Source organism: Octodon degus, unplaced genomic scaffold (assembly GCF_000260255.1).
Source record: "Octodon degus isolate 3935 unplaced genomic scaffold, OctDeg1.0 scaffold00019, whole genome shotgun sequence".
NCBI lineage: Eukaryota > Metazoa > Chordata > Mammalia > Rodentia > Octodontidae > Octodon > Octodon degus.
Genome location: NW_004524595.1, coordinates 7,144,525 through 7,166,857, shown reverse-complemented (window position 1 = coordinate 7,166,857; position 22,333 = coordinate 7,144,525). Strand labels below are relative to the sequence as shown.

The 22,333-nt window shown below is 49.9% G+C and overlaps 1 protein-coding gene across 1 annotated transcript in view; it reads right to left on the bottom strand.

Moving 5' to 3' along the window:
• Dnmt3a (DNA methyltransferase 3 alpha) overlaps positions 1–22,333 on the bottom strand; it is a 105,238-nt gene that overhangs the window by 14,273 nt on the left and 68,632 nt on the right. Inside the window, exon 7 of the mRNA XM_023711114.1 lies at positions 2–146. Coding sequence (XP_023566882.1) covers positions 2–146 — 145 coding nt within the window. The remainder of the gene's footprint in view (position 1; positions 147–22,333) is intronic.

Here is a 22,333-nt window from a genome sequence, read left to right as displayed (position 1 = left end):
GGGGTGGTGGCCACAGTGGGGGATGCAGGGTCAGTGGGCTGCTGCACAGCAGGAGGGCTGGCCTCCTCCACCTTCTGTGAGTCCCCAGAACCCTGGTTTTCTTCCACAGCATTCATTACGGCAATTACCTTGGCTTTCTTCTCAGCCTAGGGAAAAAGGAACAATCACTTTGGCCCTTCTGATATTAGCAAGACTGAGGGGCTGTTTCCCACCCATGTGTGGTCTGCAAGCGGTGACATGGGGGAGGTAAAGGGCCAGAGAGAACAGTTCTTCCCTCATCAACCCACAGAAGGGAAAGCAGCTGAGGTTGACAGGTGAAAGCAAAACACACAGCTCCTTTTTTTGCCTCTTAGGGAACCCTCTCTCCCTGGCCTAATTTTCCACACCCTGCTAGAAACATCATCAGCCCACCCTCCCATCTGGAAAGGAGACTTCCATTCAAGAATTAGTCATGGTACCAAAGTTTAGGCATAGATATTAGCTCCCACCTCTCATTTTTTCCTAGTCAAGAAGGGGAGAGGTCATCTTTTTCTCCATCATTTTCTTCACCTATCAATCCTCTTCCTAGTTTCCAGACCACAATCCTAGTGCTGTGACATCTACTGAGTTAACATGCACTTCTCCTACACCTGTTCCAATCTCACAGAAAGTTCCAGAGTCTGCCTGCTCCCACCACTCCAGAGTGCTCAGAGGCTCCAGCCGACAGGCTGTATGCTGTTGCCTTGTGCATGTACCTTTCAGACATGTACATCTATCTGCTCATTCAATTATCTGCTGAGCACACACAAAACAGGCATGCTCTCTGCCATCCCACCAGCAAATTAATAATCCAAACTCCAGCCATTCTCCCACTGACAGTCTGCATCCTTGCACGGTACCACACGTCTTCCAGGACACGACCTCTAGAAAGGAGAATGAAATCCTCAATACTTAGTTCTGAAACTCATTCAACTTAATGCTTATTCTTGAATCAAGGACACAGGGCCCTTAAACTTCAACGTTCTGTTCCTATCCCAACAGATTCAAAAGAAAAAAATCTTTTCTTTTTTTGGTGCTGGGAATGAAACCCAGGACCTCCATTCTAAGCATGAGCTCTAGAGCTCTGCCACCGAGATAACATCCCCAGCCCCCCAATCCTATTCAACACAACTCCTAACATACAGCTTTCTGTAAGAGTTTTGAGCAACAAATGCAAATCATCAATGTTTAAAAAAAAAAAAAGAGAAAGAATCAGAAAGCAAAAATCTCTAAAAGTCACATCTATAGTCAGTTTTAGCCAGGCAACTCAGTAGCTGACTGGACAAGTTCACTCTCTTTAAAGCTCCTCCAACCTAAAAAGGCATTTGAACTTCAGTTTCCCGGTCACCTTTCCCAGCCTGTTTTAGAATCTGACACACACATGCAGTTAAGGAGTCTCTCAAACCCTGTCAATGATCCCAGCTGCTGTACTGACTGACAGATTCAGTTTATTTCACTCAATTTTCAAGACTTTCCCTCCTGGCAACAAACCATATTTGTTTCTCGTGGCAGTTATCCTAGCGCTTTCTCTGACTCAACAAATTCTAAGATGGGATAAAGCATCCTTCATCCCAGCCCACAAACACGTGGGAAGATGAGCTGGTGTGGGTGCAAGCATGCAGAGCAACAGTTCAGCCCCCAGCCACACCCTCACCTGGTCAGGACTTTGCCCTCTCCTTCCTTCCATCAATCAGCTATCACTCCTCCCCCAAGAGGAGTTCCAGGCTCTGCCTCTGGGGGAGGAGGTTCCCTTCTCCCGCAAGGGAGCTTCTCCCCTGGGATCATTAGCTGTACCAACTCCATTCATAGATAAATGCTGCCTAGCTGTCTGTTCCCTTATGCCATGCCTGCTTCCAATTCCAGGCAGGGACAAGTCACTTAAGATGAGGCTGCTGCCTTGGATGCCCCAAAGAGCCTGCGTGCAGGCCTGGCACCGGGCAGGAGGGCACAGCCTCCTTCCCAGCCCCCAGGTCTAGAGAAGAGTCGTGCCTGCCACCACCCTCATTACTCCCCCACAGCCTCTTTGTCTCTTTTCACCCCTCCACAGCAGTTCCTGAAAATTCTTCCTCCACAACTTCCCCCAGCCTGTCAGATGCCTCCGCTGATAGCTGCTCCGCATCTCCAACCCACTCGGTGCAGGAGAACGTGTACCCAGCATGGTCTGGGCTAACAGAGGATGGGGGCCTCCCTCAGGAGGCAGTGAGCCAGCAGCAGGAGGCCAGAGGAAAGGGAAGAGGGGCAGGGGCAGCCGGTGGGGGATGGGCCCACGATAGAAGAGTCGGGCCCGGCCGTCGGAAGCCTTTCTCCTTCACCAGCCCTACCCTTCTCCCCAGGGAAACAATGGGCCAAGGAAGGGTAAAACTCGGGACTCTCGAAGCGGGGGTGATCGCTTCTCTCCCCTAGAGGGGCTGGGAAACGAGGTAGGGTTCACAAGGGCCATTATACCTTCCTCCACTACTGCCAGTTCAAGGAAGACACTTAGCCAGGAGTTTGTCCAGCCTGGGAAAGCCACTGTTAACTCCACTGACGACAGCCTCCCCGTCCAGGTCCACCTCCTCAGGCAGCGGTCGGCCTCCCCCTCCCTCTGCAACTTCCATCCCAAAGGTCAGAGGTCATAGCGCCACCGCCCCCCCGAGCCCACGCGGTCTTGGGCTAACCCAGTGTCACAGGGCATCGGGCTGCTCCCACGGCCCTGTTGGGGTCACACTGCTCCCTCCCACCCCTACCACTTCTTTCTGGCTGCCTGCCCAGTGGCTCTAGGAACTCGCAAGGGAGCAAGCTGTCTCTCAGAAGGGGTGAGCAGGCAGGTAGGGCCCTGAGGACAGCACAGTTCCCCAACCAGGTACATGGGTCAACGGAGAACTAACTGCCAGGAGCCCATCTGCCAGCAGCTCAGCCCAGACCGCTTTAAACCCGACTTCTGGTTGCCAGCTGCCCTCAGCAGGCCGCCAACTCCCCAGCCTGCAGTTACCACTGCCGGGGTAGATCTTCCTGTCCCCTAAGCGCGCCGGGTGCCACTGGAGCCCAGTGAGGAGTGGGGCCTCCAGGATCCTAAGCAGCAGTGGGTGGGACGGCACTAAATCTGCATCTTCAGAACTCAGGCGGGCCGGGGCAGCTGCAGCTGCTGCGGGCCAGGGAGGCATACTTGACTCTTTTCAAACACTGAGGGTTGTCGGGATCCTCCCACCGGCCCGGCCGCCTCCCCGCCCCCAATCTCCCCAGGGCTCCGTCCAGGAACCTACCCATAAGGCCAGGTGCAGCCCCTCTGCGGTCCGGCTCAGGTGTGAGCCCTGGCCCTGAAGCTCTGTAAGTAGCTGCCCGGCTGGGGGAGGGGAAGGGGGCGAAGGGGCTGGGGGCGGAGGGGGCCAGAGAGGGGGAGGGGGCGCTGGGGGGGAGGGAACAGTTCTTTGTCTAGAACTCCAGGTCACGTGGGCCCCGCTGGAGGGCCTGGTTGGCTGCGCGCGGGCCGGGGGAGGGGGCCGGCCTCCGACGCTGGCGGTGGGCCAGCCCCTCTTCGGGTCCGAGGGGCGCTGGGGCGCGGGGACTTGGGGGCGAGGCCGGTCTGCGCCCGTTCCCAGCGCCCCGCCCCGGCCACCCGCCCTGCCCCCTCTCCGCGGCTCCGGAGGCGATTAACGCGGGCCGGGGTAAGGCGGGAGCCTGCAGGCAGCGGGGAGGCGGGCGCACGGCCGGGGGCGACTGGGGCCGGCGGCTGGCCCCGGGGGCGAGCGGGGGCGGGAGCGGAGCTTTCCGGACGGTCTGGGAGAGCCGGGAGAAAGTTGGAGAAAGTGAGTTGCACAGAAGCACAACCAAAGCGAGAAAAAGAGAAAGTTTACAGATAGAGTTTAGGGAAACTCCGAGTACAGACGGAGGCGGGCCGAAGCCGCCCGACGGAGCTCCGGCGCGAGCCGCTGGGGGCCGGCCCACCCCAGGTGGTCGGGAGATGTGCCTGGGGCCAGACGCCGCCAAAGCCTCTTCTGGCCAAGTCCGGAGCTGGAGCTGGTCGCAGGTTGCGCTGGCTCTCGTGGCATACAGTGTCTCATTTTGCAGTGTGCAAGGCTGGTGATGAGGACTCTTCTTCAAAGGGACAGCAGTGGCTTCGTCCCCAGCAAGACACGTGCGGCTCAAGATGACTCCACCTTTCCTGGAGCCTCCCAGCCGGGCCTCCAGAAGCTGCCTCAGCCATGTCAAGTTCCGTCCTTCCTCAAACACAGAAACACCTTACCCCAAGACGGACACAGTCTCCTTCCACAGCCCCCCGCACTACATGGGTGGGATCATCAGTACAGACACACACTCTGGACCCTGCTCTCAGGGAGCGGATGGATTGCAGTGGGCTTGGAGAGATACGGAAAAAAAATCACTGAAAGCTGGGCAAGGTGGCACATGCCTGTAATCCCAGCACTCGCAGGCAAAGGCAGGAGGATCGTAAGTTGCCAGGCCTGGGTAACTGAGCCACTTGGGGAGGCCCTGTCCCAAAACAAGGGGTCGGGGAGATGGCTCAGTGGAATAAGCGCTTCCCTGGCAAGCGCAAGGGCCTGAGTTCAATTCCCGGTTCCGCAAAACAAACAAACAAACAAGAAACCAAAATAAAATGTAAAAGTGCTAGGATGTAACTCCAGGCAGAGGCCCTAGATTCAACGCCAGTACTGACTCACACACACCCTGAGAAACAAGCCACCACTATACCACAAATACCAAGTAGATGGCAGTGGTGTCAATGATAAATGAGGCTGAAGAGGTTGGAAGATGAATAGGATTTGGAAAGACTTCAGCTAGGTAAGATAAGAGATACTAGGTGATACAGAAAGGGAATCCCTCGGGGCTGGGGCGATGGCTCAGTGGAATAAGCACTTCCCTGACAAGCACAAGGGCCTGAGTTCAATCCTGAGTTCAATCCCTGGTTCCGCAAAAAAAAAAAAAAAAAAGGGAATCCCTCCCTCTACCTTTGCACAATTTGCCTGAAACTAAAGGGCATGGAGGGAAAAGCTGGATAATGGGAGTGGGGCTCTATAAGTGAAGAACAAGGGCAGGGTTTTTCTATGTTTTATTTATGTAGGCAGAACTGGGGATTGAACTCAGGCCCTTGCATTTGCCAGAGAAGCGCTTATTCCCCTGAGCCATCTCCCTGGCCCAAGGGCAGGGTTTTTCTAACAAGATACTGTTTTAGAGAGAATGACCTGCTCTGAGTTTGCTTAGATGAATTAGGACAGTGGGAACTGAAGATTAATACTCCCAGCAGGAGAGGGCTGTTTGGCTGGCACACTTGTCCCAAGAGCTGGACTTGAGTGCTGAGGCCATCACCATGACCTTGACACAAGTCATTTAACCCCAAGAAGTCTGTTCTCATCTGTAAAACAGCGATGCCATCAGCTCCCTGCAGCCCTGGAACACTAGCATCCTAGGGACAATGAGAGAACCAACTCCTTGGTGCCTGGCTGCAGGCCACAAGCAGCTGGAACACACTGGTTGGAACATCCTTCCCAGGGGCAGCAGAGCAGACAAGCCCTGAGAAGGGAAGAATCCAAATCAGATGGCCTCCACAGAGAACTGCTAGGTGGGGCATAAGCTTCCCTGTCAGCTCTGGATCAATAAGGAAAAGGAGCCATTCAAAAACAAAAAACCCAGGCTTGCTTCCATCCTAACACTTCTTGTGACTCAATCAAGGCATCAAAAGTTGTCTGCTGGGGACAACTTTTGATGTGATCCCTACACTGGGCTGAGAAGACCTGAATTTGGGGCTGGAATGTAGCTTCAAGGTAGAGTATGTGATTAGCATTCACAAACTCCTGGATTCTATCTCTAGAGCATGCACATGCACACGAGCATGCATGTGCACACACACAAAGGCAAATCAAAGAGGCCCAAATTTACATCTGGGCTGCCCTGGCCCTGTAAGAAATATAAAATAACTTGCTTAGCTGCTTGTTTTGCTGCCCTCTCCCTAGCATTCAGGCCTTGTCAACAGACCAGCTTGCTCCTCACCCAGGCCTCCTCTCACAAGGAAGTTTCTCAAGCCATGAGCAATGGTGCATGCTTGTAATCCCAACACTTGTGAGGCTGATGCAGGAGGATTGCTGTGTTTGAGACCACCCTGAACTACATAGTGAAGCCCTCAAAAACCACAAAACTAGGCTAAGGATGTGGCTCAGTGGTAGAGCTCTTGCTTTGCATGCATAAGGCCTTGGGATTGATTACCACCACCACCACACAAAAAATGCCCAAAAAAATATTTAAAGGGGGGCAGGGCATGTAGTGAGCTAGCTCAACCCCTAGTACTAAAAAAAAAGAAGTACTATTATTTGTTACCTATTCCATAGAACTTACCAACTTAAGCAGAAGAATTCTAGGAGTCAAGTGTTCCTTAACCAACTTAGAACATCTTGCCATTCTTGTACCTATGCAGATAGGTAACACTACCCTTTCACAGATAAGAGGCATGGAACCAGTGATATGCCTTTTTGTAGTCTGGACACAGATCCTAAAACAGAAGAGATCCCAAGATCTAGGGTAAAGAGGTGCTTTTAGTAAAAGAGCTGAGGAAATAAAACAGGGTAGGCTTCAACAACCCTACAGATAGATAGATGCCTTCAACCTTGCTAAGTAATGTTCCCAGGATAGTTTTTTTGATTGAAATAAAGATAGTCAACTTATAAACAACAGCCCTATGTAAAATAAGCCCTGTTCTTGGAATTGCTATCAAAGGATGTTGAAAGGAAGAACTCCTGGATGAAAAAAAAATATATATGTCAAGAGCCTAAAAGAGGTGTTGGAGGGAGAGGAAGAATCCAGCATGGTCCCACAGAGAGGCTGACCTCACAGGCAGGATTCATTTCCTGTTGGCAGGCAGACACAAGGAACTCAACAGGCTATCAGTGCTGACCGGACCACCTCTGAGATCACCTGACTTGCCCAAAGTCTGTATTCCTCAAGCACAGGTCTAATTCTAATTACATTTTCCAGTTACTCTCCAACCAGTAATTTGCCAAAAAACAGAACAAGTATTATGATCTGCCTTTATTACAAAGGCACGTCCTGTTAGAGGTTGGCCACTGTACTCTTCTGGTGAACATCACCCTTAAGTATGAGCATGAGCACAAGTGTGTAGACTTGACTTTCCAGTCCTACAGTACTTGAGACAAGACCCAGGCTGCACACCACACCAAAGAGCAGTCACACCTGAAGGTCCAGGGTGCACACCTGCCCCGACTAGTGTTAACTAAAAGGTTAGCATTCTGTAGTGTATTTGTCATAAAATGCTATCTTGGCAGAACAAGGGTAGAATCTATTGCTGCCACCATGCACAGGACAATCACCACCTGAGATCCCTTCCTTGGAATCGGAGAAACCCCAGCCTTGTAAAACTACTTGCAGAGCAACATACTGGGAGTCACTGCTTAGCCACCCACGACCCAGGAAACTGATGCGGACAAAGATCATGAGGTCGGTATGGCTGTCTATTTTGGACCCATCCTCCCGCCTACAGCTCAAAAGCCTCCATGCGCTGACTCCAGAGCCCCCGCAAACCTGGAGGCTTCCATGATCTATGACGCAACCATGCTCAGTAATTCATGTGCTGCTGCTCACGCCGTTCCATCTTTCTGGAATGCCCTTTCCCTCAACTCCCACCAGCCCCAAGCCCACTCATTTTTCTTTGTCAGATCACCAAGTACCTTTACCAAGAAAGTTTTTCTAGCCCTGCCCTGGCCACTGAGGTAGCTGCTAAGCTGCAAGTAGCTATTTCAATTAATTAAAACTAAATAAAAATTGGAGTCCAGCTCAGTTGTATTAGCCGTATTCCAAGTGTTTGAGAGCCACGTGGTTGGGGCTGCACGCCAGATTGGAGACCAGTTCCATCACTATAGAAAGAGCTTCTGGACTGCTCTGGCCCCTCACCCTTACTCTCTCCATGCTGTCCCTTACCTTCCCTAGCTGTCCTTCACCTGCCTACCTCTGTAGTCCTCTCATAGAACTGCCAGTCTTCTTTGCCTGTAGGAAGGTGACTGTGTACTTATCAGTTCTGTAAGATTAAAAATCCTGGAGGGCCAGGACTGGCTCTTACTCAGCCTCATTTGGAAGCCACATGGACTGAGCATCTTGACCATAATGGAGGATGGAAACAGCATTTGCTGAACTGAATGCAACATGGTCTCAAAAGCCTCATCTCAAAGCCACCACCCAAGCTGCAGGCTGGGGGACAGATACTTTCTATGGCAGACATTCTAATGACTGTTAAGAGGTCTGGGTCCAAGTCTCCCTGAAACAGCCAGGAGTCTTCACTTTCCTGTTCTTCTGCTGTCCAAGTGAAGGTTGCAAGCAAATGACCAGGACTGGGCTGCTGGCAGCAAAGCTAAAAATAGCCCTGGAGCCAACAGCATGGAGTTAGCAGGACTTGTTGCTAAGGAGACAGCTGCAGAGAGAGCAACTAAGCAGAAGGAGGTGTCAGACGCACACTGGAGAGCAGAGGCCAAGCTGGGGGCTCTTAAGTTAACAGGGGTCCAGGACTCCCACCGTGATGTGTGCTACCTTCTGGCAGCTCCTCACTGATGTTCTAAGTGGGGCAAATGTTCCCCTGTCCCTCAGTACCTCATCTCCATGGAAACCACCATGATTGGGGTAAAGTACCAGCCCCTGGAAAGGAGGCCTCCGCCTGGAGCTGGTTGTTATGGCAACATCCCCCTTTCCTGTCATTCTCTCACTCCTGGTTTCTCCTGAGGGAAGTGGGGGAGGGCTTGGTTTAGCCAGTGTGACCAGGAAACAGCCACTTCCTGACAAGACTAACCTGCCTACCTCCAGAAGCTCCAGGGTGCCCAGAAAGGCCAGTCAGTCCTCAGCACCAGCTAGATGTCCCCCTCCCCCATGGGGCCCTTATAGGTCCTATCAGAAGAACCCCAAACTTCCCAAGGCTTGGATGCATCAAGATCACCCCATGAGGACTTTACAAATAAGAAACTCTCTGGCCCTACCTACACTGATGAGCAGATTCAAACCTGAGGTCTAGGATTCCATAGATAATTCTGATACCAGCCAGTGACGGAAACCACTGAAAGCCCTGTCTGTTACAAATGAGGAAAAGTGAAATCTGGAGAGGACGGAGCCAGCCTGAAGGGTCAGAGCCACTAGCTGCAGAGGAAGTGGTCTGGAGAGGAGGGGCAAGGAGGGGCACATCCGGAGGTGCATTTCCTTGCATCACATCACGCATTATGTCCTGGGCCAGCCACACCACCTCCTGGGCCTTTCCCTCCTGCTCCCCTTTCAAGTAATACATGCTGTTGTCTGATACACGCAGAAAGGAGTGTGGTTCCTAGCATACAAGAGGCAACCTAGGCAGGTGATTCGAGCTGAAGGAGAACAGCTCCTGCCCCAGCAAAGCAAAAGGGTCACCATAGCAACTGTAATACACTGACCTAGTCAGGCTCTATGCCACCAGCCCAAACCTGAGGCCTGGACAAGCAAAGAGCAGCATTTGGGTGACTCCTGTGGTGGTACAGAGGTGCCTGTTCCCATTTACCAACTGAATTTCCTGGAGCCAACCAGTAAGCCTGTCTGAAACACAGCTACCACCAGGCCCCCAAAGGTGTAAGTCCTGAGCACCTGTCCTGGCTGGGGGAGGACCTTGAAGAGTAGAACAAGGTAGAAGAGATGGGTGTCTGCTTCTGTTATAGGGGAACTGTGTACCCAAGGCCCACAACACATAAACCACAGCCCTCATTCAAGACAGTATGCAATTAGATGGCAAATTATGTGGTAGTGGTGTTTCCTACATGTGCTGAGGGAAATAAGAGGCACCCTGGATCAGTACAGACAGGAAGATTCAAGGGGAGATGAACAAGGGTGTACTAGGAATGAGCTCAACCTCCAGGCAGCAAAGGCAGCCATGGAGGTCACTTGTCATTTGTTGCATTAGCTCCCCCACAGGAGAAAAAATAGGCTTTGGGCAGCCACATGAGCATCTGCTGGGGAGGGCCAGTGGCATGGGCCTGCTGTATCATCCTGGAGAGGAGGAGCCTGCCAAAAACTAGCCCTTCCCTCTCAACTCACTGCCCACACCCTGACAGTATCCCCTCATTCCAGACAGCCTCAGCAGCCTCCACACCCTGATCAGCCCTCCAGCCCTAATCATGTACCAGGCAGCCTCGATCCACCAGGCCACGTCAGGCTCTGGCTACTTGACCTCCTTTCTTACTGCACCTCAGCCTCCCTGAGCTCTGGCACTGCTCTGCAAACCCCACTTCTTTCCTGTCCCTTCCTTCCGCTGACCCCTAACTGATGAAGCTACATCTGCAGGTGAGTATGGGGTCCTGGCAGGAGGTACAAATGACACCATAGGGGTGAAGTGTGCCACTCTGACACTAGGACTCATCTGCCCTTACCAGGAAAATCAAGGGGTAGAGGGTGGGGGTCTTGACCCTGCAGGGTGCTGTAGTAATGGCAAGACCTTGCTTGTCTGGCGCTCAGTTGCCTAATCAGCCTACCACACTACAAATACAGGCTCAATATTCCAGATGTTGTAGATGTTGTCACTTTGTTCTGGAAAGCAGGGTCAATTCTACACCAAGGCCAGGTGTGGGCCAAAAGGAAGCAGGCACACCTTTGCTGCTACCCTTCCCCCAACTCCTTCCCAGGCTCCGGGGAGGGGCCGCAGGACGCCATTCACATTCAGGCATGCAGACCCTCTCAAGTTTCAGGGCCCAAAGGGAAGACCCAGAAGAGCCCAGCAAACCAGTGTGGCTGTTGCTGAAAACACCAGGCACGCCTTCCATCTCCATCCCAAAAGGAAAAATGTAAATTCCTGCACTGAGTCCTTTCCGGTCTTCCCACCCCCAGGCTTAGAAAATGTTCACCGCACCTGCTAGCCTCAGCGCCTGGGCTTCGTGCTTAGGGCACCCTTGTAGGCTGAGACCAGCTGCAGCTTGGAAGCCCTGCAGACCCCTAGCAGGACCTTAGCGAGGGCCAGTGCTGGAAGCACTACTTGCCCAGTGTGCTCATCTGCCCAGACAGTGATGTTCAAACAGAACAACATTCCCAGGTGACCCTAAGTGCAGTGAGGCCCCTGCCCCAGGTGATGAGACATTTTGGGGGGAATCTCTTCTGAACCAGGTTTGGTCCACTTGTAATCATGTGAAGCTTGGTGGTTCCTAAGCTTCCATAAACTCTGAGGGGGGACAGGGGTGAGTGCAGTGCCCCAGAGCCCCTGGTTCAGGATCCTTTAGGTGCATTGCACAGGTGCTTCTGAGAGCTAATAGGAAAACCCAACCTCTGGGGAAACCTGAATTCTAAATTTTCTTTTTCCTTTTTTTTTTTCTATTTTTTTTTCTTTTTTCTTATTCTACTGAGCTATCTCCCTGGCCCTAAATTTTCATTTTCTGATTGCTTGTTTATTTATTTATTTATTTATTTATTTATTTATTTATTTTTTTGAGAGGGTCTTGTACTATAATAAGATTTGCTGGGATTACAGGTATGCACCATCACACCTGGCAACGTTCAGATTTTTAATTTATTTTTTTACTGTTGCCTTTCAGGTAACCTCTATATTCTAACACATTGTAGTCTGAGCAACCATTCCTTTTTTTTTTTTTTTTCAGAACCGGGGATTGAACTCAGGCCCTTGCTTTTGCCAGGGAAGCGCTTATTCCACTGAGCCATCAACAATCCCATTTTTGGTCAATCCTGAACTGGAAGTCAAATCAAAAATATCTTTTTTTTTTTTTTTTTTTTGTGGAACAGGAGATTGAACTCAGGCCCTTGAGCTTGCCAGGCAAGCGCTTATTCCACTGACCATCTCCCCGGCCCTCTTTTTTATTTTTTTGAGATAAGGTCATGCCGTGTCCTTAAGGCTGGCCTTGAACTCTTGGTAATCCTGCCTAGGCCTCTGGAGTGCTGGGATTACAGGTATGTGCCACCATCTCCAGTTACAAATATCTTCACTGCCCACTGCTCATGGATAAAGAGAAAGGGATGAGCCTGATGGCATTGGAAGTGTTACTGAAGAGTGAGGGGGCAGCGTGTAGTTGGCATGGGAAGGAGTGCAACCTTAGAGGGAGGACGAAGGGTGGAAGTCAGGAGGCTGCAGACAGTGAGAAGGGGCTCCATGGCATTCTAGCTAGTCCTGCAAGTGGCCCCAGATGCTGCCTTGGGGAAGCCCATGTTCACATCTCTCCCTACCCTGGTCCTGTTTTTTCCTCCATGCCCTTTGGGCCCTGCCCTCCCTGCTCAGACCCTCCAGGCAGAAGGCACTGGAGTCCCACTCTGAATCCTCCATTTATTTTTATTTATGTATTTTTGGTAGTACCAGGGATCAAACGCAAGACCTTGCACTTGCCAGGCAAGCACTTATTCCACTGAGCTATCTCCCCAGGCCCTAGATCCATTTAGAAGCTAACCACTGACCCTCTCCCCATGGACACCCATTGTCCATGAAGAGCCTGCTGTCCAAAGCCTAACTCAGTGTCCCTTCTAGTAAGAGAAAATCTTGATGCCCTGGGGCTGGGCGAGGAATTCTTACATGTGCACAGTGTACCCCATACCTGCCACACCCTACCAGATGAAAAACTGGCTAAGTAGGACTTTCCTAAGAAACTTCTGCTTATCACAACATACTTAAAATGAGCTAGGACAGATGGTGTACACCTGTAACCCCAAAACTTGGGGGGCCAAGGCAGGAGGATCACTGCTAATTTGATGCCACCCTGGGCTTCTTGGGTGGGTTCAAGACCACCCTGAACTACTTAGTGAGACCCTGTGTAAAAAAAAGAAAGTAAAGCTTGTATCTCAAGCCTGTTCTTCCTCCAGGATTCCCTAACTCAGGTCCCAAATCCTATGCAGGTTTCTCCCCTCCAAATGGGGCAAGTTATAATTGTTCTTTTTTGTTGTTGTTCTTTTTTGGTACCAGGGATAGAACTCAGGACCCTGTGCTAGCCAGGCAGGTGCTTAAGCCACTGAAGCTATCTCCCCAGCCCCAACAGTTCTTTCAAGTTGCTTCAGAATGCCAATCCTAGGGGCCAGGGAGATGATTCAGTAGGTGTTTTTTTGTTTGTTGTTTGTTTTTTTTTGCGGAACCAGGGATTGAACTCAGACCCTTGCGCTTGCTAGGGAAGCGCTTATTCCACTGAGCCATCTCCCCAGCCCCCAGTAGATGTTTTTGGTGGTGGTGGTGGTTTTTTTTTTTTTTTTTTTTTTTTTGTGGAGGAGCCACTCAGGATGCCTTCAGGGCAGGTCTGGTTTGGCTTGAGGATGAGGGAATCCAACTACAGCATCCTGAGCTTAACTGCTTTGTTTCAGCAGGCACTTAAAACACCTGAGCTAATGGGCAGGACCACCCCTGTGGGGGGGGGGAAGCAAGCCAATCCTCAGTCCAGGCCAAATGTGCTACCTTCCTCACTCGCCCTGCCTTACACTGCCTTGTGTGACTCTGTGATGTCATGAGGGTTCAAGCACTAATGTACACGCCCACTCCCCACTGCAGACCAAAGCCTGAACCTCTCGCCAAGGAAGGAGGGCCCCAATGACCTCAAGTCTGACCCCTGCTCACCTGTACCCTATCTCCAGCTGTCCCCAGACAAGCCACGAGCTGCAGGCTGCCTCTCTTTGCCTTCGCTGAGCTCTTCCTGTGCACTTTCCTCCCGTGCCCACTGCTCCTCTCCAGGGTGCCTCCTCCAGAAAGCTTTTGTGGGTCTGAAGGAAGCTGGCGCCCTCCACTGTGCCTGTGCTGTCAGGGTGCCAGGTGCCACCCATGCTGGCTGGTGTGCCCCTGGGATTGTGTCCAGTGTCACCCTCTGAGCATATTTAGTTAATATCAAGGTAAGAGGCATTAACTTCCTCAGTTTGTGTTTCAGCTCCTTTTAGCCCTCACCTGGACATCTCTGGTGGTCCAGTCTTCAAGGGAAGCCTGGCCATTCATCTCCATTGTCAGCCCCACAGCAAATGCTATAGCAGCATTTCCAATGCTAACCTAATGCACAAGAAATCTCCTTGAGAGATGCAAAGCTCCAAAGCCCAGGCTATTTCTGTGTCCAGTACAGTACGCTAGCGAGGGTTTCATCACATTCTCCTGCCACTACCATGCGCGCGAATTCCTCATTTCAGTCAGGGCCACACGTCTCCATGATACAGCATTTCCAGAGGATGCCCCCTTTTGGAAGGGACCCCACAGCCTCTTGGCTCTCTCTTTGTCAACTTTAGGATCTTACATTGCCTAGATTGGGTTGGAACTTACGATTCTTCTGCCTCAGCCTCCCAAAGTGCTAGCGTTACAGGTTTGTGCACCACGACACCTAGGTTCACTTCTTTCCTTCTTTTCTTTCTTTCTTTGGTTCTTGGGTTGAACCCAGGTCCTCACACAAGCTGGATGAGCATTTTACCACTGAACTATATCCTCATCCCTTTTTAAATTTTATTTTGAGACAGCATCTCATTAAATTGCCCAGCTCGCCTTCAGCTTCTGATCCTCCGGCCTCCTGAACAGTGGGAATTATGGGCATGTGTTACCTTGCCAAGCCTCTATGCGCTCTCTAGTCTTACCAGGTCACAGCATGACTTACTCATTTACTTGCCCACCTCTTCAGGGGGTAGTGGGCAATTTAAATTCATTTCATTAGTGTCTGGACGATTTTGGAACGTGGCAGACACCCAGACACACAGGGCAGTATCTTAAGGACTGAGCACATAATACCCACTCAGTAAGAGTTCTGCAACTCTTTGGAATGACGAATGAATAACCGTGTGATTAATGAAAAGGAAATTACCAGTAAGGGGCAGATCTTGTAGAAGGTGGCCAGAGTTGGGAGAACTTAAATCAAGGAGCTGCCCAGGAAGATTTGTGTGTCAGACAGCGGGTGTGCTTTGATGCAGCACCTTTCTTGTGAGAAGCCAAGGCTGCCTTTTATGCTTAGGCCTAGGTGTCAAGCACAACCTACTTTAACTTCCTTTTTTTTTCCTTTTTCTTTTTCCAGGCTGAGGATTGAACCCAGGCCCTGATACATGCCAGATAAGTGCTCTACCACTGAGCTATATTCCTAGACATGTTCTACCTTTCTGTTTCTGTTTCATTATATTTGGTACTGGTTCCCACTATGCACCTTGGACTTGTAGTGATCCTCCTGTCGTCAGCCTCCCCAGTGGTGGGATTACAGGCGTGCACCACGCCCAGTCTCCGTGGCTGGCTCAGCTCTCCTGGGTGTGAAGCTGGTATAGCATGTGGTACTGGAGTTCGAACACGGTCCCTGCACTTGCCTAAGAAGGCACTTAGTCTGCTGAGCTATCTCATTGGCCCTTGTCCTACTTTTCTGAGCCAGATGTGAAAAGACAGAGGAAGAAGGGGAAGCAACAGTGAAGAAAGAAAAGCATACTGTGGCACCAAAGGGCAAACCTTTTGAAAGCTGTTTGTAAGAGTTCTTGGGTTTTGTTTCTTTTGTTTTGAAATAGGGTCTAGCTAAGTTGCCTAGACAGGCCTTGAACTCATGATCCTCCCTCTTCAGCCTCCCAAGGAGCAGGGATTACAGACCACCATGCCCAGCTGAGTTCTTACAAGGATGCTTTGTGTGCGCCTGCATGCATGCCACGTATGAGAGGCCTGAGAATTCACCCAGACCTTTAACTTAGAATTCATGTACAGGCAGTAATGGTAACAAAGGGAAGCAGCTTTGAATCCTCCCCACTGCCACAAATCCCTTGTACCACCTCGTCTCTTTTCGTTATATTATAAGCAAAGAAAAGAAAAGACTAAAGCGAAGAAAGGAGAAAGAACTCAAATTGATCAGCTAATCGGGGACAGAAGCTGAGACTGAAAACCAGGCCTTCTAAATCTCATTCCAACATTCTCTTAATCCAATTTCATAATGTCAGACATATGGCCATGAGAAAACAACAAGTCAGAGGTAGGGCAAAGGACCACATGACTGGAGCCAGAAGGGACAGGCCAAGGTCATTAACTGGTCAAGGTTATGAGGGTGAAAAGGACCTGAGTCTCAGTGGGCAGGAGAGCCAGCCAGGACAACAGTGGCTAGGAGCCAGTAAAGGGCAGCCACTTGGATACTTTTTTCTTTTTTTGGCAGTATTGGGAATTGAACCCAGGGTCCTCACATGGAGCTATGGCCCTTTTAAAGACTTGGTCTCACTAAGCTCCCCAGGTTGGACTAGGACTTGCAGTCCTTCTGCTTCAGCCTCCCAGAGTGTGAGAATTGCAGGTGTGCACCACCACACCTGGCTGGACAGCTAGATAGCCTCTCTTCTAAACCCATGCTTGAATTTCATCCCTGTGGCTGTTTCCTATGGAAAGCTTCCTTTCCTAGTAGGAAAACAGAGTTGATGATATTTCTTACAAGGCCAAGAGAGCCAGGGAGATGGCTCAGTGGAATAAGCGCTTTCTTGGCAAGCACAAGGACCTGAGTTCAATCCCTGGTTCTGAAAAAAAAAAAAAACAACAAGGCCAAGAGAGTAAACTAGGCAGGCCTGAGGCACAAGGCCCTGTTTTCAGTTCCTAGCATGAAAAAACAAAACAAACAGCTGACAGCAAATGAGGGGACTGTGTCTTAGGAGCACGATGAAAGCTGTGCTTCGGCACAGTGCCTGATGTGTCTGGGTCTCAGCCCAGCCCAGCCCTTTGCCCTATTGCCTGGTCCTGGCCAGCAGTTGGACCCTGGACACATCTCTTACTGCTAAAAAGTGTGGGGGGGGGGCTGGCCTGACAGCTATTATTCCCTCAGTGCCCCCAGAAGGAGGGAATTCTCCAGGGTCAGCAAACAGCTTGTTCACTTAAAGGACACTGGGGAGTTGTTCCGTGACAGTTTTCACAGCTTGGTACCAAGGTGCGCCCCGGAAGGCACCCTGATTACAGGAAGCCACAGGAGCACCCTTAACACTCAGCCGTTTGGCAGAGTGTGCTCACTGTGCCTGCTCCAAATGCTACCACCTCATTCACGGGGATGTGAGCTCCGAGGCCCCCTGCGCAAGTCCAGGGATGGCAAGCAAGTGAGGAATGTCTGCATAGTATACCACACTCCAGATTTGGTTTCAGCTTTTATTGGTCTACATCTCAAAAGCCTAGGAGATCATACCTTATTGTCTCAGTCTTCCCGAAGCCCCTGGAATAAGGTCCTGATCTAGGAGGTGCTGAGTGATTGCTTATTAAATGGGTATGGCACAGCAGGAAGCAGCCCCCTGGACTGCCCAGGCTGCTCCTCCCAGGCAGACAGGAAGCACAGGGTGTTGAGAACACAGGGTGTAAAGAGAGGGAAGGTCACATTTGCTAAATTCACAGAAGCACCAGCAGCCGCACAAATGGCTGGTAAGCATCTGAAAAGAGGCGCTAGCTCACTTACTCTCTGGGAAACACCAATGCCAATCATGGCAAGCACCGTTCTTCCACCCATTTGATTAGCAAAAGACAGATGTGGAAATCATCTCATCTTCCTGAGCATACACTGGAACTGCCCTCTTTTTAGGGCAAACTGACTAGATTTTCGAAAATGCAAAATGCACCTTAACTTGGGCCATAATTTTTCTTTTTAGTATCTGGTCTTTCAGAAATGCAGATGCACAGAGAAGATGACCAGATGTTCACTGCGGCAACACGGGGTGCCAAAACAGCAGCAGCAGCAGCAGCAGCAGCAGCAGCAGCAGCAGCAGCAAGGTTACCAGTAAGTGCAGGGGTGGCCGTCCACATGGTAGCATAAACAGTAAGGGTACAGCTTGGCTGGCCAGACGTGGAAATGAAGATCCGAGCTGTGAAGTGAAACTACAGTGTGGTCCATTTATGTAAGAAGGGAATAAATAAATAAATAAATAAATAAATAAAATGAAGAAGGGGAAAAACGTGAAAAATCATTTATGCACACAGGTGAGTAGGAAAAATTGTGAGACTTGCCACCTACCTACTTTATCGCTTCAAACAATTCTGGTGAAGGAATTAAAATTATGGGGGTAGGTTTTTTTTGTTTTTGTTTTTGCAGAACCAGGGATTGAACTCAGGCTCTTGCACTTGCCAGGGAAGCACTTATTCCACTGAGCCATGTCCCCGGTGGGGGTAGATTTTTTTATAACCAGAATGTACTTCCACAGTACTCAATATGAAAAACAAAGTATATATATATATATATATATATATATATATATATATATAATTTTTTTGTACTGGGGATTGAACTCAGGACCTTGTACAGGCAGCACTTAAGCCACTGAGCTATCGCCCTGTCCCTTAAATATATATTTTTTAATGGTCAGGCTTTAGTATATGCTGGCTTGGTGCTCACATCGCTAAAGGTATGTGTCACCTTTTGAATCCACACCTCTGAAATCAGGCTTATCTTTCTGTGGGGCACACCTTCCCCTGTATATCCATCCTGCCTGCCAGCCCTGGAGACCAAAGTGCTCAGATGGCTGGCACTTAACTAGCTCAGGCTGGGTAAAGGCAAAACACAAACTGGTGAGTGCTGCTCCCATGAAGTCAAAACATGCAGAAGAGCAGAGTGCATTTACGTCCGTCCACAGAGGTCCACAGAGGGCCCCCTCTGCTTGCTGATGAGACTGTGTGATACCTAGGGTCCCATGTGCTGGGCATGGGACTTGTTTGCTGATGTCAGAATCTGAACTTGCCTCTAAAGGCCACAGGCAGCAGCACCCTGCCCTTCAGAGACCTGAAGGCTCTGCTCCTTGCTGGACAGCATGGGATGGGGGTGGGCTGGGTTTGGAGGGAGCATGTATACTCATTACCAGGTCACTCACCCTCATGGTGAGTCATGACTGAGCATCTAGTAAGTGTAAGGCAGCGGGAGTCCCAGGGTCCTGACCTACAGGTTGAGAGAAAGCAAGGAAAGGGAAAAGATCCTATGGCAGCAGGACACAGTACCCTTGCCTTCAAGTAATTTGGAATCTGCTCAGGGTGAACAGATGCAATATCAATGGGCTATTACAGAGTCCTAGAACACCTGGGTAAATTGTTGGGGTCAGGGGTTGAAGTTTTTTTTCAGAACCGGGGATTGAACTCAGGCCATTGCGCTTGCCAGGCAAGTGCTTATCCCACTGAGCCATCTCCCTGGCCCCTGAAGTCTTGAGAAGTGGCCAGGAGGCCTCCACCACAATGCGGAGACAATGGGGAGCCACTGTATGCTGTATTGAAACACCTTATCATGATTAAGGCAGAGGATTCGTTGATAGGTAAAGGGAACAGGAAAAGGGACAGAAGAGAGAGCTTTCCTACTCCAGCAGGAACTCCCCATCAGCCTTAGGATGGACAATGTGTCCCATCTATTTTATTTTTATTTATTTATTTATTTATTTATTTTTGCAGAACCGGGGATTGAACTCAGGCCCTTGCGCTTGCCAGGGAAGCACTTATTCCACTGAGCCATCTCCCTGGCCTCATGTCCCATCTATTTTAAATTTCATTGATCTTATGATATTTTCTGTCTTCTGAAATTTTGGGAGGTATGGAGAGAACCTCAGGAAGTAGGTCATTCTAGACAGACAAAAAAGAAGAGTAGGCCTCACTCAGTACTGATGGTCTGAGGGACCAAAGCGATGAAGGGAAAAGAAAACTCATGCAGGGGTGTACTGAGGGAGGGTGGCCTTCAGATGGGCTTGCAGTCTAGGGGAAAGGGTGCGGGGGTCTTGGGGGAAGGCACCTACTACGCCTGTAAGCCTGACCTGTCCTCCCACGTACCAGCAGCACTGCCTGCTGCACTCTGCCCACAGCTCCTGAGCCCCACCTGAGCAAATATCCATTCCTGAAAAGGCCACACTATCTTGTGCCTCAGGACCTCTGCACGTCCTGTATACTTTCTTCTAGAATGCTTTCCCTCTCTTCTTTGAAAGCCAAAAGTTGTGTCTTGCTCATGTGTGATCCCCACAGGAATTAGTCTAAACCCATACTCAGGGCAATGCACTTTCTGTAGATGCCATGAACCTGCATTTTATGCTTCCAATATCTTACAAGGTGCACAGACAAAGAAAGTTCTGGCAGTGGGTGCAGCAGAGGTGCCAGAGTGAAGCCAACAACAGGCTCTGCCCTCAGGTTAGGAAGTGCTGGCTGGGCCTCCAAGTGAGAGTGCCTGTGGAGTAGGAGCAGTTTACAGCTGAAGCCTAGATGCCTTGTCAGGAGTGGGGTATCTTTCTGGGGAGGGTGACTGGACCCCATAAGAGCAGATAAGGGGTGGGGACTGATGCAGGGGTGAGGGGTATAGATCTGGGGGTGCCACAGATCTGTGGATAGCTGCCGTGGGACCTGTGGGGAGGTCTGGCAGGGTCAGGAAGGCAGCTTTTGAAGAAGAGGTCAAAATCCAAAGAGTTGACACTGAGAAAAGAGGATAGTGCGCTGTGCCCTAACTACAGAACTGAGACAACAAGCAACTTGAAAGCCACTTGTGTTTCCCCAACATTTTTTTCAGACTTTTCTTTTTCTTTTTTTGTTCTGCTGAGACAGAGCTTCACATGTAGTTCTGGCTGATCTTGAACAATCCTCCCGCCTCAGCCTTCTGAGTGCTGGTTTTGCAGGCAGCTAAATTAGATACAAATAGTATAGGCAGTCAGTCACACAGGGCCAGGCCCTCAAGGAGGCAGTATGGAAGACAAAATGACTTTGCAACTTTGGAAGAGACAGACACACCTGTTGTAGGCCAGACCTCAAGACAAAAGAGTAAACAAATGCAGCCACGTTCTTCCCTAGGGATGGGCTTCAGGAATTGATATTCTAAAGAGGTTATCAGTCACCTTGAAAGAGCCAGAAAGAGTCACTGACCCAATCGCAGCAGGAAGAGCCCTTGTTCAGTATTCATGTCTGCTTGCCATGTGAACTCACTTCCTCATTTGGTCCTGGATTTAATCAATTATACCTGAGCAGTGGTGCTTGTAACCTTATTGGTTGGCCATAGTTTTGTCCCACGTCATGCCCCCCTAAGCAAGTTCCCATGTTTTCCACTTTAGATCTGCCTCACAACATGGTTTTACTCTATAAAAATCCCTAGAAGAGACCGCTTCCCCGGGCAACCTGTTGGATCCCTCTTCTGTCCTTCTCTTAGACAGAAGCTTTCTTTCCCCCAAGAAATACTCTCTTAACCTCAGTTTGTTCCTCAAATTGGTTCTTCAGTTTTAAAGAACACAAACTCATCCCAGGTACCTTTCAGGTTGGCAGTTTCATTCCCCTATATCACTGGGATTACAGGTGTGTACCACCACACTCAGCCAGTTTTTAAACTTTTATTTTTATTAGTACGTGCCTGAGATATCCATAACTTTCTGATTACCTGCAGTTTCCCTGTCAAGGGTGTTTGCTGTGTATGGAACCAGGTCTCAACAAGAGCAGGAAGCCTAAATTCTAATTCCATTCCAGCCCTGTAATGCCAGATGCCCTAGTCCTGAAAATGAGGGGATCTACAATTCTAGAACTTGTGCTGGAAACTATTAAACAGTCTTATTGGCAGAGATAAATATTTTGTTTGGGAGTTTCTATACTATAAGTTCAAGGTACTCATAGTCTTTTTTTTTAAGTTTTCCATTAAGCTTCATTGTTATCTTTACTGGTTGGGGTGGATAAACAAATACAATCTAGCTTTTCATGACTGCTGAAGTACATGATAGACATGGGGTTCTTTATCCTACTCTCTAGTTCAGTGTAGTTTAGCAATTGTTTTGTATCTCACAGTGCTGGGGCTCACTAGGCAAGTACCCTACCTTTGAGCTACACCCCAATCCAACAGACGTTCTCTTTTTTTGGCTGGCTCAGGCTGCCTTAAGTGTGGGTCTGGTCCAGCATGTGGTGCTGGGGATTGATCCACAGTCCCTTGCCCCTGACTGATTTTGCTCAAGAAGGTGCTTTAGACAACTGAGCTAACCCACCAGCTCCCAACAAATGTTCTTAAAGAAGTTTTCTGCTGGGTGTTGTGGTACATGTCTATAATCCTAGCTACTATTCAGTAGGTTGAAGCTGAGGCAGAGGTAGCAATTTCCATCCCAGCTTGGGCAACCTAGCAAGATGCTGTCTTGAAATAAAAAATATAACCAGGAGTGGTGGCGCATGCTATAATCCCAGGACTTGGGAGGCCCAGGCAAGAAAACTGCTATGAGTAGCTGGGCTACACACAGCAACCTGAACTACACACCAAGACAGACAGAAAGGAAGAAAGAGACAGACAGACAGACAGACAGACAGAGACAGAGACAGGAAAAACAAAAAGGGCCAGATAGTGAGGTTAAGCTCGATAGCCTAAATCGTTTGATAATAACAGTAAGCTTGTCTTCTGGATGGTTAACAACCTAAGTTTGCAGACCAAAATTAGAGAAAAAGGAGGGCTACAAGGAAAGCCAACATTTTGGCCCTAGCCTT